General features: G+C 44.5%; 1 protein-coding gene across 16 annotated transcripts in view; it reads left to right on the forward strand.

Annotated features, from left to right (window-relative positions):
• The window catches only part of MRTFB (myocardin related transcription factor B), a 284,571-nt gene extending 267,311 nt beyond the window's left edge, over positions 1–17,260 (forward strand). For all 16 annotated transcript variants that reach the window (XM_057748312.1, XM_057748313.1, XM_057748318.1 and 13 more), the window contains 4 exons: positions 1,926–2,084; positions 2,291–2,428; positions 9,160–9,220; positions 11,469–17,260. In XM_057748312.1, coding sequence (XP_057604295.1) covers positions 1,926–2,084; positions 2,291–2,428; positions 9,160–9,220; positions 11,469–12,004 — 894 coding nt within the window. In that variant the 3' untranslated portion in view covers positions 12,005–17,260. The remainder of the gene's footprint in view (positions 1–1,925; positions 2,085–2,290; positions 2,429–9,159; positions 9,221–11,468) is intronic.
• Positions 17,261–19,160: the final 1,900 nt, after the last annotated feature.

Below are 19,160 nucleotides of genomic sequence, written 5' to 3' on the forward strand. Positions count from 1 at the left end.
GGGAGCTGTGTGCACATCTCCTAGCCAGAAAAATCTGAAGGCCTCAGAAATAGGTCTTACTGTTTTAAACCTTGAGAATGATTAGTCCCAGAGGTTTAATCTGCCGTGTAAAAGAACCTAGATAATTAGACGCACCCGTAGGCACGCCCCAGGCTGGTGTGAACAGACAGAACTGGCCTCTCGGGACAGCGGCGGTCACGTTAGCACATGGTCGCTTGGAATCCCCTCTGAGGAGCGCAGGGAGCGAGGAGGCAGAGGTGGGCCCGGAGTCATAGTCCAGCGCAGTGAGAAACCAACGAATGTCCAAGTCTCCCTCTCCTCCCTCAGTTTTCTTTGAGGGAGGAGAGAGACAAACAATACAGAGACAAATAGGAAGAATATACTTACAGGACCCACCACCCAGAAAGGTGTACTGTTTAGAGGGACACACACGCTCATGCTTAAGGAATACTTATGCATGTTTGTAAGATAAAACTTACAGGATAAGTCTTTCTCTTTCAGAATACTAGTAGTATAAAGTATATTAAAACTTTTAGGAGCAAACCAGCTCCGTAAAATACAGTTACAACATCAACATTACAGCCATACATTTGCAAAAGGCCCTAAAGCCTTTGGCTCCTTTTTTTTTTTTTTAAAGAACTTCTATTTATTATTATTTTTGGCTGCATTGGGTCTTGTTGCTGCGCGCAGGCTTTCTCTAGTTGCGGTGAGTGAGGGCTACTCTTCATTGCAGTGGCTTCTCTTGTTGTGGAGCACGGGCTCTAGGCATGCGGGCTTCAGTAGTTGTGGCACACAGTCTTAGTTGCACTGTGGCATGTGGGATCTTCCGGGCCCAGGGCTCGAACCCATGTCCCCTGCATTGGCAGGCGGATTCTTAACCACTGTGCCACTAGGGAAGTCCCAAACCTTTGGTTCTTGATGGGAGCTAAACAACACACCTTGTAATTCCACAGGAAGAAATTCTCACCTCTTCCTGACAGAGCAGAAGACAGCTTCTCCGAAGGGGGCAGATTTTAAATGAGGCCTTACAAGGATTTAGAGAAATTTTCAGAAAAGTGGAAAATTCAGTGTGGTGCACGTGTGGCCTTTTGGTTAGGAAAGAAAAGGGGCCAGGTAGTGAGGAGGTTGACATGTCAGCCAAAGATGAGGATTTTACCCCGAAACAGAAGAGCCAGTGAGTGTAGGAGGGACTCAGTCACAGCTGTGTGTGTGTGTGTGTGTGTGTGTGGAGACTGTCATCGTGGCAGAGGGCTGACAGGCAGGAGGCGCAGGTAGACACGGTAGCCGTTCTCCAGTGATGGATAGCGATGACCTGGACCAGGACAGCAGACCACAGGAGGCGTGTCTGAGATGTATGAGCACCGAGGGCTCCCTTTACCTAAGTTCCAAAAATAAATAAAGGCAAAAACCAAGAACTGTTTTCACTCAGAGGCTGGGGGCAGTGGGAGGATAGGGGAAAGCTTAATTGGGAACATATTAAATTTGAGATGTCCTAAATGTATGTTTGTAAATGTTGTAAGTGTGGCTTTGGCCCTTGGGAGCAAGGCTGGAAGAGAGAGGTGGGCTTGGCAGCCGTGAGCTAAAGTGCCTTGAGAACAGATGAGGAAGGTCATACTGAGCTTTCCCACAGTGCGCTGTCCACGCTGCCAGCAGAGACCGAGACCACGAACGCCCGTAGGCCACATCCAGCCCCGCTTGTGTCTGTAGGTGCAGCTGTCCTGAGCCACCCACGTTCACTCCCATCCAGGCTGTGTCTGTGCCGCAGGGCAGGGGCGAGCAGTTACAACAGGGGCCACACAGCCCCCAGACCTAACTGTACACTCCGTGGCTTTTACAGAAAAGATGTGCCAATCCCTGTTCTAAAACTCGGTTTTATTAGGAAGAGCAAAAGAACAAATTGATGGGCAAATGTTTACTCATTGCAGGTTTTCACAAACTCAGCATCCAATACAGTTCTTCCGTATCAGAGACCACCTGCTCCAGTGGTGCAGCAGCCTTTCATCAACAAGACAAACAACAGCATCCTTCAGCCCAGGAGCACGCTGCTTCCGTCCCTGCAGAACGGCCCAAACCCCCCCAGCAAGGTAGCCCAGCCCCGCGGGGCAGCTGTGCCAGCACAGCGGGGCGCAGGTTCAGCCCAGAGCCTGGGGCGCCAGGCCTGGACGCCTGAGTGTCAGCCTCAGCTGGGGGAGGGCAGCCAAAAGTCCCGGGGGGCACCTGTTCCAGGGCAGCCGAGCCGTCAGCACAGGGAAGGCGGCCGGGCTGACGCGCCCCTCCTCTGTCTTCGCAGCCCGCCTCGCCCCCTCCGCCCCAGCCGTTTGCGGTCCAGCACTCGCTGTTTGGGAGCCCGGTCCCCAAGACGAAAGACCCTCCCCGCTACGAGGAAGCCATCAAGCAGACGCGCAGCGCCCAGCCTTCCCTTCCAGAGGTAAGGATGCCGTGGCTCCCATGGTGCATCCTCCTCCGCGCGAGGCCTGGGCTCAGATGGACTTGCCTCAGTAGAGACACAGGTTTCAGGACTGGGAGCCTTGCTGGCCTTTTAAATGCTATTTAAAATCAAAATATTCACTTGGAAGACTCCCAGCGGTTTTCAGCAGCCATATAACCTGCGATTCCTACTTACTCAGAATTTCGGTGTTTGTCTGTAACTGCTCCTAGGGGCCAGAGGCGGGTCGCGTTAGGGACAGATGTGTGTACATGTGACCAGGGCACGTATTTTGTACAGATCCCTTTTCTGAAGCCACCATTTGTCAGGCCAGCATCAGACAAACCGTGTCCTGCCTGGATGGCCTTGCAGGCTGCCTGGCCCCTGCACCCAGTCTCTCCTGCTTCACCTCTCCCTCGCCCTCAGCACCCTCTGCTCCAGCAGGCTGGCTCACACGAGCAGCTTTGCTCGTACATCGAGCAGATGCGCTTTGGAAGGGACAGCCTGAGGCCCTCCTGTTCCCACCATGTACTCATTCCCTCCCGGTAACCGTGCGTCCCTCTCCTCTGACCTGCCTTGTTGCTTTGATAAGATACAAGCAGCTGTGCTGTTGCAGAGACGGGAGAATGTCACGCTCCTGTTTGTGAAAGCACCTGGCCTCTGGTGGGTGCTCAACACGAAAGCCTCATCAGACCTTACCCTGAACACTCCTTCCGGGCTTGTGGCCTGTTTAAAGCTTAAAACGCAACTCACTTTGAAGGAAGAACCCCGGCCCCATAAGAGGATGCAGGGAGTGAGCCGGACGCCTCCGCGTGGGTGCAGACAGTGGACGTGAGGCGTGCGGGTCAGAGCTGGACCGTCTGCTCTCACAGCTTCAGCAGGGGCGCCCGCAGGGTCATGCTGCTTCCCTCGCCCCCACCGTCCACGTGCAACTCCGTGGGGCCTCCACGTGCAGTGGGTGTGCGGTGCCGAGGACTCGGCACTTCCTGCAGAAGCAGCAGCTGCGCCGTGGCCACCTTGACCTATGTGGCTGCCCAGCGAGCAGCTGCAGGCGCTGTTCTGTACCGGCGACAGCACCCAACTTGGCGCACTCACAGAAAGGACATGCAGGGTGCCTGGGGCGGACCGCCGCCTCGAAGGAGCAAACAGCTCCCACGCACTTCTTCTTATCCACTTACTGCCAAGGGAAGATAAGTTTCCTAGTTGTAAAATGTTCCTTTAGTTCCAGACTCCGCAAGGGCCCTTATATATGAGGGAAAAGCCAAATTTCAGAACTAGGTTTAGATATTTGCAGAAAGAATTAAAACAAATGGTGCTGGACTAGACTGTGCTCCCCTTGGTCCATCCAGAAGGAACATGTCTCCAAGACAGTCCTTCCAAGTCTGGTTCTCATGTGTAGGTTACTGTGTACCGTTTACTTGATCAATGTGGCAACAACAAAGAGTCAGCCTCTCACCTTAACCTAACAGAGCTGATTGGAATCCCTGTGCTTTGTCCCTGGTTCATGCGTGTAGACCGAGGGAGTCAAGTTCTGTTCAGATGAGTAGCTATCTGTAGTTCCTCTTTTTATACCACTGAGCATCAAAGTCAGGGATTCTGAGATTTTTAACATGCATTTACTTGGACTTCCAATTCCAGTGCTGGCTAATAAGTAAGGGCCTACCAATTCAGTCTTCCCACAGATAACAGCTATAAAGCCTGGGCATAATACAAAAAGCAACTCCGTGAAGTCATGAAAGCGTGAATAGAAAGTCATACTCTGATGAGGAGTCCGAACTGAGAGGGAGGGAGTTAGATGGCATGAGTTCCCCATCTCTGCTGCTTTTACTCTGGGGTCAGGCTAAGTGGTGATGTTACTGGTAGAAAAACCAGCCTTTATGCCTTGGGAAACCAGGGGACTGGTTCTTTCCCTCTGGGTTGCTCTCAACTGAGAGAGGACATCCCCAAATTCTGTCTGCCCACATCCTGGCTGACTCCCAAGCCACATAGGTATGGGAGTAGAGTCATAGCAGGTCATAGCAGCTAAAGACAAAAGCTCTGACCTGAGATTGGAACTTCTGCTCAAGAAACATTTTGAGGTTCAAGTCCAACCCAAGGTAACTGCCTACTAAAACAGAAGAAACCATTCATCTGAGGAAAATAACACAATACAGTCTCCACGATTTGATATCCATGACAGCCATTCATAACACAGCAGTATACAAAGAATCAGGAAAATCTGGCCCTTTCTCAAGGGAAAAAGGCAGTTGGCTAAGACCAACCCCCCATTGACTTGAATGTTAGAATGTGCACACAAAGATTTTTAAAACAACTATTATAACTATCCTCAATAATATAAAAGAAAATATACTTGTAATGAAGGAGAAGATAAAGGATGTAAGCAGATAGAGGAATGCTTTTTTTTTTTAATGAAATGGAAATTTTAAAACTGAAAATTACAGTGTCTGAAATGAAAAAAGATGATCTTAGCAGGATGGAAATGGCAAAGGTAAAAAAGTGACTTCCCTGTTGGCACAGTGGTTAAGAATCTGCCTGCCAATGCAGGGAACACGGGTTCAATCCCTAGTCCAGGAAGATCCCACATGCTATAGAGCAGCTAAGCCCATGCGCCACAACTACTGAGCCCGCGTGCTGCCACTACAGAAGCCCGCGTGCCTAGAGCCTGCGCTGTGCAGCAAGAGAAGCCACCACACTGAGAAGCCTTCGCACCGCAACGAAGAGTAGATCCCACTCGCCACAACTAAAGCCCGCACTCAGCAACGAAGACCCAACGTAGCCAAGGGAGGAAAAAAAAAAGTGAATTTGAAGAAAGATCAATAGAATTTATCCAATCTGAGTAACAGAGGGAAAAAAAAAAAGATTTTAACTCATTATTGACTGGGGGATTATTGCAGAAATTAACACCTGTGGCTGGCAGTTTTTATTTTGGCCGGCCAAAAACTAATTCTGTTATTTCAGACTAACACTTTGTGGGTTATTACATTCAGTAGTTACACCTGACACACCTGTAAAGTCTTCTAATTTTCATGAAGTGTTGTCTTCAATCCACTCTTCTGTAGAAGCAAAGGCGCATTCTCCAGCACCGTGAGTTTTGTTTTCACTTTCCATATCAGAATCAATCGCTGAGGTTTGTCTTTTTGTTGGTCTAATACTCACATCATCTGAATCAGAACTATATTCTGAAGAACTATCATCTTCTGAGACACTAGTATATATGTCGCTCAGATAATCAGAAAGTATCTGCATAAAATTCACAGAAAAATTCTTCTTCACTCAAAATGTCACAGTGCATCATTTTTGAAAACTTAACGTTTATAATATACACAAGGTTGGAACAAAAACCTAACGGAGCAAAATGTGAATGATAATACAATCATAAGTTGTATAATGAACCCTTGATCAACTTTAAGCTCTAACAACTTTGCACGGTGATGTTAATTGTATCACTCTCTAAAAACGTATTGATACGTTTCAAGTCAATAACGTTCAGGTAACAAAAGACGTATTAATACGTCTCTGGTCCATAATATGCTAAAAAGGCGAACAGAGCCTCAGAAAGCTGTTACTTAATATCAAACAGTCTAATATGGGTATGATCGGAGTCCCAGAGGGGAGAGAAAGAATGAGGCAGGTAAAATATTTGAAGAAATACTGGTCAGACTTTTACAAATATGATGAAAGACACGTTTACATCTTTGAGATGCTCAATGAACACCAAGCAGGATAAAGAGAAGGCCTAGTCATATCATAGTCAAACTACTAAAAGCCAAATTTAAAGAGCAAAGCCTGAAAGCATTAGGATCAAAGCAGTACCCAGTACACACCAGGTAGCACCTACTGTTGACCCTTCAACAACGCAGGTTTAAACGGTATGGGTCCATTACACACAGATTTGTTTCAGTAAATACAACTATAAAGGTATACGTGGATTTTCAGCTGCTGGGGGTGGGGGACGTGCCCGTAATCCTCACGTTTCTCAGGGGTCAACTGTATTTGATGTATGGTTGACTTCCCATCAGAAAGTGTAGAAGGATGAAAAGAATGGAAAAACAGCTTTAAAGTTCTTGGGGGGGCGGGGAGGGGGTGCGGGGCAGGGACTGTCACTCCAGAATTCTACATCAAGTGAAAATATCCTTTAAGAATGAAAGTGAACTAGAGAGAATTTCAGATACGGAAAAATTAAGAATTCATCACTAGAAAACCTGCATTATAAGAAATGACACTGCCTTGAGGGGTGTATAAAATATATAGCTATCATACTTAAAATAACCAATAAAGGATAGAGGGACTAAACGGGTCTTTATGTGTACTGGGGTTTTATATTGTCTATGGAGTGGTACATGAAGTAGCCTATGAAAATCCTAACGGTGTATATTGTATACCTACAGTAACAACTAAAGAAGTATCACTTTTTAGGGCTTCCCTTGTGGTGCAGTGGTTAAGAATCTGCCTACCAATGCACGGGACACGGGTTTGAGCCCTGGTCCAAGAAGATCCCACATGCTGCAGAGCAACTAAGCCCGTGTGCCACAACTACTGAGCCCATGTGCCACAAATACTGAAGCCTGCATGCCCAGAGCCCATGCTCCACCACAAAAAAAGCCACAGCAGTGAGAAGCCCACGCACCACAACGAAGAGCAGTCCCTGCTCTCTGCAACTAGAGAAAGCCCGCACTCAGCAATGAAGACCCAATGCAGCCAAAAATAAAATAAATAAAATAAATAAGGAAATTTATTTTTAAAAAAAAGTATCACTTTCTAAAAATAGAAAAATTAAGTTAGAATTTTTTAAAAAATCATTTTTTTTAAAGACCAAGAAAAGAGGAACAAAAAACAGGACAAATAGAAACAAATAATAAAATGATAAACCGAAACTTAACCATATCAGTGATTACACAAGACATACTAGTGGAGTTAACAATACAATTAAAGTGCAGAAATTATCAGAATGGCTAAAAAACTAGACCCAACTATATGCTGTGACATGGTTTTAAGATACGTCTGCAAATTCTTTGACAGCTCTCCCCGGGTTGAACTTAGTGACTTGCTTCTAACATATAGAACTGGCAGAAGTGATAGAGTGTGGCTTCTGAAACTAGATGATAAAAGCTACCCGCTTGTGCTCTCTTGGACTGCCAGCTGTGGGCAGAGCCAGCTGTCACGCCACGTGGACAGTCCAGCAGCACTCTGCAGACGCCCACGTGAAGGGGAACTGAGGCCTCCCATCAGCCGCCACCACCCACCTGTCAGTCATGAACTGAGTCACCTTTCCAAGGACATTCTCCAGCCTTGAGAGGGCCAGCATCTTGACCACCATATCCTTAAGACCCCACACCAGAACTACCCATCTAAACTGTTCCTAAATTCCTGACCCTCAGAAACTGTAAGAGAAAATCATCAGTTAGTGTTTTAAACCACAAAGTTTTTTTGGACTAATTTGTAATACAGCAGTAGATAACTACGATATGCATCTACAAGAGGGTCTTTAAATACAAAGACACAGGTTGCAAGTAAATGATTGGAAAAAGATACACCATGCAAACAGTATGCATAAGAAGTTCTGGAGTAGGCAGAAGATTGAAACAGACATTTCACCAAAGAAGATACACAGATGACAAACACATGAAAAGATGCTCAACATCATTGGTCATTATGGAAATGCACATTAAAACCACAACACAGTATCACGACTCACCTATTAGATGTCAAATATTAAAATGATGGACCATACCAAGTGTTGATGGGAATGGAGAACAACTGGAAATATCCACTGCTGTGGAAATGTAAAACAATATGATCACTTTGGAAAACAGCCATCTCTTAGAAAGTTGAACATACACCTGCCCTATGATTCTGGCATTCCACTCCTCAATATTTACCCAAGAGAAAAGAAAGCATGTGTCTACACAAAGACTTGGACACAAATGTTCACAGCAACTTTATCTGTAGTAGCCAAAAAATGCCAACAATCCAAACTGTGATATTTCCATACAGTGGAACACTTCTCAGCAGTAACAAGGAATGAACTATTCCCCGGCTGTACTCTACGACATGGGTAAATCTCAAATTTATTACGTTGAATGAAAGAAGCCTCCTCTACCCACCCTTCCCCCCAAAAAGTACATACTCTGTGATTCCATTTATATAAAACTCGAGAAAATGTAAACTCATCTGTAATCAAGGAAAGCAGATCACTGGTTGCCTGGGGATGAAAGTAGTCTTGCAAAAGGGCGTGAGGAAACTTCAGGGGAAACGAATATGTTCATTATCTTGGTTGTATTGATAGTTTTGTCGATGTATACATATATCAAAACTTATCAAATTGTATACTCTATGTAAGTGTAGTTTATTGTATGTCAGGTAACTCTTAATAAAGCTGAAAAAAAGTATATAGTATGAACACCTTTATACATACCTTATATTTTTACATAAATGCAAATGAATAAAGACATTTTTAAAAGAAAGTGTCAGAGGCCTCTCAAAATGCAATCAGTGATAGAAAATAAGTGTATAAGTCAGCTGAGCTGGGTGCTCACCCCATTCTTGCTCTGTCAAATTACCAGCTGTGTGACACACTGGGAAAATGGCTTAATGTCTCAGGTGACCCCAGTGTTTTTAAAATTATCAAATGATAAATTAGGTAAGATGTTCTGTAAGGTCCCTAGTGCTCCCAGTTGTCTAATGCTTCCAGGTTTGTACGAAAGAAAGCTAATGGATATTCTCCTTTCTTGTAGATTTCCAACGCACACAGTCAGCAGATGGATGACCTCTTTGACATCCTCATTAAAAGCGGAGGTAGGTCAAAGTCACAGAGTCTTATCACAGGTTTATGAAAGGTTTCCTCTAGAGGTCACAGCATATCTCTGAGTAGTGAGAAGCATATTCTTCTAATTCTACCTCAGTTTATTAAATCTGTTAAATTTAGGCTATTAAAAATTAAGGAAGAGCTATTGTTTCAGTATAACACAATCATGTAATAGATTTAGCAACAGATGTATGCGTGTTGAAAAAAACAGACCACCTCAGCACAGTAGAACCAGATTTAAATTCCACATTGGAAGTCTTCGGGACTTGCTCCGCGTGCATGCTGTTGTGATGGCATAAAAACATTCCAATTTGTGTGTTAATTTCATAGAAACCTAGTTACCTAGCTTGGGCTCTAGAAACTTAATTAAAACTCAAAGGCAAGCACTTTCTACATATGAGTGGAAAACTTAGATTTTTACAATTTGTCATCTTACAATGAGGGATATTAACCTCCCCCCCAAAAAAGAAAATCAAGGATTTCTCTACCTCAATTCACATAACTTTAAAAATAAGTATAAAATCAGTATTTCAAAAATTCATATGCTATTTTGAAATATTTTAAAAATATTCTCAAATTACCTTGGTGGAAAAGTTTTATTCAGGTTTTTAAACTGATCAAAATTTCTCCATTCATAGCAGGTTCCATTTGACTTTGAGGTTAATGATTTTGTCATAATATTTGACATAACGTAGCAGATTCTTCTTCTTTTTTTTTTTTTTTTAATGGGATCTTCCTGGAGCAGGGATGGAACCTCTGTCCCCTGCATTGGCAGGCGGATTCTTAACCACTGCACCACCTAGGAAGCCCCGAGATTCTTCATATTTGACTATAGATCTACGTGTGCAAATAGCATTTTCTTGCTAAGAACTATGTTGGCCTTGCAAAATTACTGAAATTCACAATGTATATCTAAACTATGGAAATTAAAGAAATAGATATTACATGGCCTGAATTTAAGGTTAAAAAAATAATAAAATGCTTTTTGCCAAATCTGGTGAAAATAAAAACTTTTTGAAATGATTTAAAAGAATAATGTTTACAACCTAAACTTGGAAATTAAAATATGACAAAGTCACAGTAACAAAATAACAATTGAGTTATTTTCTAGAAGGGATGATTTTTTATGGCAAAGTATCCAGTGAGTATAGTACTTCATCTTATTGTATACTAATACCAGTAACGAGAAGAGAGATTTAAATAGCTGATTGTAAAACTGTTTAGATTGCACTTCCAGCTTTCAAAACAATTCTAGAGATTGCAACAGAAAATGAAAAGCGACATACACGCAGTACATACAGTTGACAGTTCACATACAGGAGTCAAAGTTCTTGCTGTTACTTATTTATGCATCCCAATCATTGAATTGTAAGAGCGATTATTAAATCCATGTTTCCTAGTGTGTCTGTATATAAATGAAACCAGTCAAATACTCATAAGAAAGTGAAAAAGATACTTGAGTCAAATATATATAGCTAAGAGAACACTGGTATCTATAGCAGATGGTCCATTAATTTGCTACTTGCTCTGACAAGGAATAACACATTATTAAGTCCTTATTAAGACATTTATCAAATCCTCAAGATTCTATATAAACTCAGAAAACAAGACCAAAAGAAAGAAAAATAAGGTAACCCACCTCACCTTGGAAAAGATGTGTTAGCTTTAACTCATAAATGACATGAGAACATTGTATCTTTTAAGAACCTTATATAGAATGTAAATGGCTAAATTGGGCACACAGTTCAGCTATAATGACAAAAAAAGAAAAAAGAATATAATTAGATCTTTCATAATATTAAGGATGTACTTCATGCCTGCACAAACTTGGGGTATCCATTTTGACATTCACGGTAAGGGTAGTGTTCCACTGTGATAACAGATTCAAGGTAGAGGGTAAGACAGGAGCCTGCCTTCAGCCTGGAATGACTGGAATAAGGACCCAAAGACTGAATAATCTAAAACCATCGATTCCCACCTGGTAGTAGAGACTGCTTTTAATGCTTACTCTTACTCAAAAGAATTGAAAGCATCTCAGAATGTTATCAACTTATTTAACTAAATTACCCATCATCCTAAAGGTTATCCAGGACCGCGCCTGACCAATAGCTTCCTTTTCCTAACTCTAAGATGGGCTGTGTATAAGTCATCACAGAAATACAAAATAATTGCTCTAGTAATTAATAAAAATGTTTAAACAGTACTGTCATTACTAATTACTTCAATTATTTCGCACAGAGATCTCCCTCCCTATAAAAGAAGAGCCTTCTCCTATTTCCAAAATGAGACCAGTCACAGCCAGCATCACCACAATGCCAGTCAGCACCGTGGTGTCCCGGCCACCACCCCAAGTCCAGATGGCACCACCCATATCCTTAGAACCTATGAGCAGTTTATCTGCCACCTTAGAGAACCAACTAGAAGCTTTCTTGGATGGAACTTTGCCTTCAGCCAGTGAAATTGCTCCACTGCAAAGCAGCAGTGAGGACAGGGAGCCCTTCTCCCTGATCGAGGATCTGCAGAACGACCTGCTGAGTCACTCGGGCGTGCTGGAGCACTCACACTCCCCCATGGAGACTGCCGAGGCCCAGTTCGCTGCAAGTACTCCCTGCCTGTCCCTTGACCTTTCTGACTCGAACTTGGACAACATGGAGTGGTTAGACATTACCATGCCCGGCACGTCATCGGGACTCACGCCTCTCAGCGCCACTGCTCCAGGCATGTTCTCTGCCGACTTCCTAGACCCACAGGACCTACCGCTGCCATGGGACTAACGGCACAGATTTCTGGTCCCAGAATTCATGAGGTTTAAGAAGATGAAGATGATTCAGAAAGGTCAGTTTTTAGAGACAGATCCATAGTTGCATCACTGCGATTACAATATGTTGTCACAGAAAGAACAGGTGGACGGTCAGAGGCTGGAAACCAAGTCTGAAAACATTTCACTGCATCCAGCAGTGAATGTCTACGATTTAATATAGCACAGAGCCTTCTGAAAAAACACTACTCCAAGAAGACTCATCTGTTTCTCCAGAATTCAGTAAAGAAGGAAAGGTACCTTTAGATAAAAACACGAAGCAGAGTAATGTGTGTAGGGCGGTGACACAAGGGCCTCTGCTCATCAGCTACATTTAAACCTCTGTGGTCACTTTAAGACCCTAAATAAAAGGCAGACGGCTCTACTCAAGAGGAAGGGAGGTGAGAGATCACTGCACATGGTATTTCCTAGAAATAGGCTGAGCCCAGCCCAAGGTGCGGCAGGGGTTAAGGGCGGTGGCCAGCACCAGCCAGTTCAGTGACAGCTTCCCGCTGAAGACTTTTGGTTCCATTCAGAAACCAATGTAATTTCTTTGTGTGTTGTAGTTTATTTTGTGATTTTGGGGAATCTCACTTTAGATCTCCAAATTTAAATTGAAATGGAAGATCTTCCACCATAACCAGACAATGTCTACAAAATACTGTCGTAAACAATCCACTGTAAGGAGTCCAGGTGTATTGACAACACTGAAAATCCTACTAGCAGCCCTCTGGGTTGATGAGATTGATTTTAATGTGTATATTAGACATTTGTATGTATACTCTGACATTGTGACTTGTACAGCCTACGTTGGAGTAAGGAATTGGGTACCCAGTGGTCCTACTTCTTGTAATAACTCGAATATTTCTAGACTACTTGAGCCATGTGTATTTCCATATTTAAAGAATTGCTGACTAACTTTCAGGTAACCAGGCCCATCTCAAAGAACCAAGAAAAGGCTTTAGCATAAAATATCTTTCTGAGCTGGTGAGTTGTAAAGAGAAGGCAAAGGAGAAGTCTGTCGTCAACCTAGGACATTCCCACAGCGGTTACAGGTGAAACGGTGTTGCCAGGTTGGCCAGTGGACCCAGTCCTGGCCGTCCTCCTCCCTGTCGCTTAGCCCTGGTTACCGTTTTACAGGCTTGGAACTGGATGTCATACCTGAGCTCTCACTATATCATCAAGCTGAAGATTGCAAAACTGGAGGTTATATTAGTAATTTTTATATAGACAAAAGTTATATTTGTTGAGTAGTTTCAGAATTTTCTAAAACGCCAACTATCACAGGATTTCCAAGGTTATTTCAATCAAGCTAGCCATTTAAGTATATGATGAAATATAAATAACACTGAGAAAACCCCACCTGAAATCTACCCCAGAGCATGGAGATGTTTATTAAATAACGTCACTGTGCTCTCCCCTCACCCTGTGTAAACCCTGCACACGGTCAGGTTTTTTCTCTGGGTTGTTAAATGGTCAGTGTTCCCACAGGGACATGCAAGAGGCAACCTGACCCATTACTTGGAAAGAGTCTGTGAATCATTTCTGGGTTTGCGTTTTGCTTAAGACCTGATCTTACTTTATATTTTTATTTCGGTTTGTAAATTTTACTACATGTAAGAAAAGTCCACTTTCCCCATATTCAGTTGCCCAGAACCCTGGAGCCCTCAGGTGAACGCCCTCCCAACTGGAAAGTGCTCGTGGGTGATTCAGGCAGAGGCGGTCACACGCAGTGTGGTCTGTAGCAGGTACTCCGTGTGTTCTGCGACTGGGGATCCAACACTTGGGAGCCAGGAACGTTCCCCAGAACGCCGCCCTCTGACCAAGCCCAACGGGACCCTCAGCGTCCTGGGCGGGAGCACGGCTCCAGTCGGTTCCCTTCAGAGGCCTGTCGCCAGGGGCAGGGCTACTGACTCAGAACGCACTTTTCTTAGGGGAGGTCTGAGCCCTGGGTGTTTGTCTGGGGCTTCTCTGATCCACACATAGACTCTAAGTATCACCTTCATTCAGATTTAAGTGGCTTATTAAATTAGCACTAAGTATCAGTGGGACAGTTGGAGGCAACTGAGCAGCTAGTGGTGTTGGCTCTTGTTGAATAACTTTATTTCCATCACCCCGAGGTGTGTACATAGATCGTTCTCTAGCCCTCAGCTCCCCTTATTGCTTTTTTAAAATAGGTTTGAAACATGCCACAGGAAGGTTGCTCTCCAAAAATACACACTGCGGTGCAAAGAATGCCATCTCCTGAGCCTGCTCTCTTGACTACGAATTGCTAAAGTGCCCACTTCACATGTGTTCAAACCTTCACGTAGCAGCATTTCCTTTAAAGGTCAGGCAGGGAGCCTCTAGTTACTGACTCTGCTGGCCACTGCTCGCAGCATTCTGCCCGGCGCTCCCGTCCTGGCTTGAGCAGCCAGCTGGGCCTCTGTGACATCAGTGCTGTTCGCCAGGGTGTCAGCTCATGTTCCAGGTTAGAGTGAGGACGCAGACCGTGCGTGCCGTGTGACGTGACCAAAGATGACACCCTTTGATCACAGCCCTGCTGCCCTAACTCGGTGAATGTGACGGTAGCCACCATGGGAAAGGTGTGTGTTTACCAAAGAGGATTGTTTTTGGCTTGATGTGAGCGTCACAGCCCTTTAAATACAGGGTGGAAGCGCTGGTTGGATCTTCAGCGTGCACGTGTGTAGTTTAGAAGTGGTACTACTGCGTACCATCCTGCGGAACATTATATTGCCAAGCAGACAACCAACTCCTAGAAACATTATCTCACATCCAGTCTTATTTCCTAAATATCCCTGAAACACAGCAGGATCGGGCTTACCCTGTTAGTGCACATAGGTATCAGGTCTTGTCATCAAGGATGGGAGGAACAGAAAGTTACACTGAAGCTTCTGCAGAGTCTTGGGAAGTCCCGGCGTATGTGGTCATCTTGTACATTTCAGCAAAGCATGTACTAGGAAACCTCTTAGGACAGTGTGAGTGGTTCACATGCTAGTGTTTTTCCTGAAATGTGCAATCTACTGTATAGTACTTGCCACATGTTTGTACATAGATGTAGTCTGAATTCATGGAACTTCTTGCTCAGATACTGTTTGTGCTTGTTTTCTATGAATATTTTTATGGCACTAAAGAGATCTTATTTAAATTTCCTTTTTACAAACTGCACGGTTCTGTGATCCCCGGAAGTGCCGTTTCAGAATCGTGGCAAAGGCAGTCACCGCCCCCCCCCCCCGCCCCCCCCCCCCCCCGCCCCCGCCAAGCTGCCGTCTACAGACGCCAGCTAGAGGGCGCCGTCACGAGCTGTGTGGCCAGTGGACACTGAGTGATGACAGGTCAGGAGTGTGTTCCGCATTTGTCACCAAAGGTGACTGAGGCTTCCTCTACCCCAGATCAATCCCAGATCATTCCAGGCCTCCCAGCTTTCTCCAGAGTCCTTCCAGAATTCCCAGGCTGAAACCAGCCACAACAGCTGACAGAACAGCTGCCCCCACAAGTGCCGGGACTGTCCCTTTCCTGCCCACAAACAGCCTTTGGCCGGGTTTGTGCCACACCCTCACATTGCTTCTGGGGCCCGTCTGGTGGTTCCTGCTGTGAGCCAGGTGGACGGTGGCAGCGGCGCTGGGGGCTCTTTCGAGAACTTCCAAGAGACTAGCAGTCAGCATCCACCCGCAGAGCCACATGGGGCCCCCCAACCAGCCTCACAAGTAGCCCTCCGCGTGTCACCATCCGTCACCACAAACATCAGTCCTGACCACTGGCACCGGAGCAGGACGCCAGGCAAAGTGTCCCCTGCCTGGAGGCCACAAAATTAGCCCACGCTCTCAAAGAACACTAACTGGAAGGTCAGGGTTATCAAGGAACACAGCTCACAAGTGCAGTAATGTGTATTTGGAGAGCATCCTAACTGCATTTCAGTGCATCTTTTAAGTGGTTTCAGTCAAAACTGGAAAATAACAATTAAGATGTAGTCATTCTTTTTCCTGGTTCAAACCTTTGATAACATGTTCATTCAGCGATCCTTCTGGGCTACGTTTTTATTTGTGAAGTGACTGCATGGCAATAAGCAGGTCTACGTTTGTCCCCATTCACCCTGTCTTGCAGTATTTGAGGAAATGCATCATTGCAAAAGGTTTCTACCTGAAATCTCTGATTTGAGGCCTGTAATTCAGAAAGCTGCACATGTTTACAAATGAGCTCTTCCCCTCCATGCAAACACGTTGCTCTGTGAATCATATTGGAAAATGTCACGACTGTGTGACAACAGCTTGGCAATCTCAGATCTGCAAGGTGCTTTCTGGAATCAAAACACGTCATTGGCGATCTCAGCGTAGCTGTTGTGTTTAACAGAGCTTTGTGCCAACTGCTAAGAAAGACAAAGCTTTAACCAAGTTCATAGAATCACCAAGACTCATAACAATTACCTCTCCACATTATGCTGTAAAGAAACTTGCTGATTTAGTAGGAGAAGGAAGCATTTAAGAAAGGGTTTAGTTGCTACCCAAAGTACTTAACCTCAAGTAACTAACAGTAATGCAAACTTGCTTTAAAGGAACCAAAGGCATTGCCAAGTATTTGCCAAAAGGAGGCACTTTTTATTTAAAATATGAGACTAATGAGATCTCAGAAATCAGTCCCAAAAAGGTATTATCCATTTATGGTTATAATTTTCACAAAGATGTAGATATTTCTCTATTGTTTCCATGTAAAATAGTATAGATTTGTTTTGTCGGGTTACGAATGATACATATTCAGCAGAAACACAGAGTTTCTCCTTTCTGCGTACAAATCAGTTTCTTTTCTTGCTTGCAATAGAAATGCAACGTGATAGGTGTTTCTCTTATTTTCATTGTCACATTATGTCTTAGCATCTCACTCTATGAAAAAAGGAGAAAGATACCAATCGACAGAGCCCTGCTTATCCAAGCACTAGTTTAATAAACAAAAAATTATGGCAATCGGGGGGGTCCATTCATGTATTGCCTTTATGTTGTTTTTTAAAAGAAAAACCATGATGCCTTTGTACTTGCTGTTTGCACCCCTGAAGTCAATTCCATGTCATGTCTGAATGCCATACATTTTGCACACGTGCTGTACACAGGCGACGCGTACCGTATTTTTCTATGCGTGCACATTTATCAGCAGATCTTTTGTACATAGTGGCCGTATTAGCTGACCGGGAAATGTTTGATATCTCAGCAATTTTGCATTTTTGTGTCTCAAATAAAAAAGCATTTTGATGTACTATGATTCTTGCTATGCAGAGGAAAGACCACATGCTATGGGTCAAGAGACCCGCGGCAGGGCGGGGGGACAGGGAGGGACACAGGAGGAGACACCGCCTTCAGAACAAGCCTTACCGCAGACAGTCACCAGATGCCACAAGGGGGCGCACGGAGGCAGGTTTGATGAATCACACGTGCCCTGCGACCCCCTCCCCCAGGTCCAGGACCATGGGATACAAAATAGAAACAGGTACTAGCTGAACTTGAACACAACAAGGTTTACACCAAAACCATGTTCATTCTCCCACAATCATAAGGAAACCCCGGAAGGGAGCCGTGGCAAAGGCCAGGGTCCCCCGAGGGTGGATGCGTACACACATGCCTGGGGAAACTGTCTTTCGCTTTGACAATAACAAATGAGCCACCAACAAGATACCCAAAAGACCCGGGTAGTCCTTCAGTTCAGCCATATTTCCAAAGCAACCATCTATATGAGGTGCTTTGATAGACCAAAAGAAATGGTCTTTAGAATTCAGTTTTAGTAAGATGGCATTTGATTTTCAACCCAGAAGCCCATGATTAAAATAGAGTTTTGAGAAGAACAGCATTATATTTTCCTCCTTGTTTTGATGAAAAAATGGTAGAGTAAACATGACTGACAGCCAAAACTTTCATATCAATATCAGATTATGAAAGTGGGTATCATATCACTCTCAGAGAGGGAGAAAAGAAAGATCACCGGTTACCTAAATACAACAAAATGTTCATTATCCACGACCTTTAGGGACCAAGAGAGCAGCCTCAACAGACCAGTAAGTGGATGACGCTTCCAAGGGACTAAGACGTTTATAACATCACATGTTACCAGCCAAGACCCTGCCCTCGGAGAGAAAATCATGTACATCCAAGGGAACAGAGAAAGTGCCCCAGGCAGTCCTAGGCATGAGCGAGGGGCAGAGCTGGACGCTTTAGAGAAGGTGCTGGAGGAGATGTGTTAGGGTGTATAAAGGACACTCCCGAGAAAACCACTTGAGTGAGGTCAGAGTAAAGAAGAGATTTTGGCTGAGGCCCTGCTCTGTGCCAGGCCGAGTGCAAGATGCCGGAGGAGTTTGGCTGCAGGACAGAATCATCTGGTCAAGAAGTGCTGAGAAACAAAAAGTCTGGAAGGGGCGACAGCTGGGCATTTAAGGATCCCAGACCTCAAAGGGCTTAAGACTCTTCTGTAGATAATTGTTTTCTTTGGGTGATACAGGCCTTGGAAAGCCTTTTAGATAGTGGACACAGTCATCACGTAGCACCTTTATAACCCTCTGCAGCACACTTGCTCTAGAATCGAGCGACAACAAAAGCATTTGTAAGCACAGACACACCCACACACTTCGTGACGGCTGGAAATGAATGACAGCTAGAAAAGACCAGCTTCAGGACAGATATAAACTACGTGTCACCAACAATTTCATGTGCCACGTAAGCCTCTTGAAGATTTCCCAAGTCACCTAACAACCATTCCTTCGCCCTTCCTTCCACAGATAGCTTAGCTTCCCTTTCTGATAGATATCAGCTTTCAGCAAGGAACCTCATCTTGACATCCTGGCTATCTTTTCTGCTAATTTTTATGATGAGTTATTAAAATTAAACCCACAATGTATACTTAGCCAAAAAAAGTCCACTAATCAACTGTTTGACTGGCCCTCATGGATATGACCATGTGACAGACCATTCCAGGAGGAAGCTGCTGACGACGGCCCCATGAGCAGTAACCACAGTGTATGTACTCACCCTTCTCCCCACGCGCCTGGTGCCTAGCGCCAAGGCACAGGAATACAACTGGAGACAGGTTAATAGAAATAGCAGGGAATGCATTCAATGCAGCTAGATGCCAGGCCCTGTGCCACTTTATGTGTATAA

This window comes from Hippopotamus amphibius, chromosome 9 (genome assembly GCF_030028045.1).
Source record: "Hippopotamus amphibius kiboko isolate mHipAmp2 chromosome 9, mHipAmp2.hap2, whole genome shotgun sequence".
Classification (NCBI taxonomy): domain Eukaryota; kingdom Metazoa; phylum Chordata; class Mammalia; order Artiodactyla; family Hippopotamidae; genus Hippopotamus; species Hippopotamus amphibius.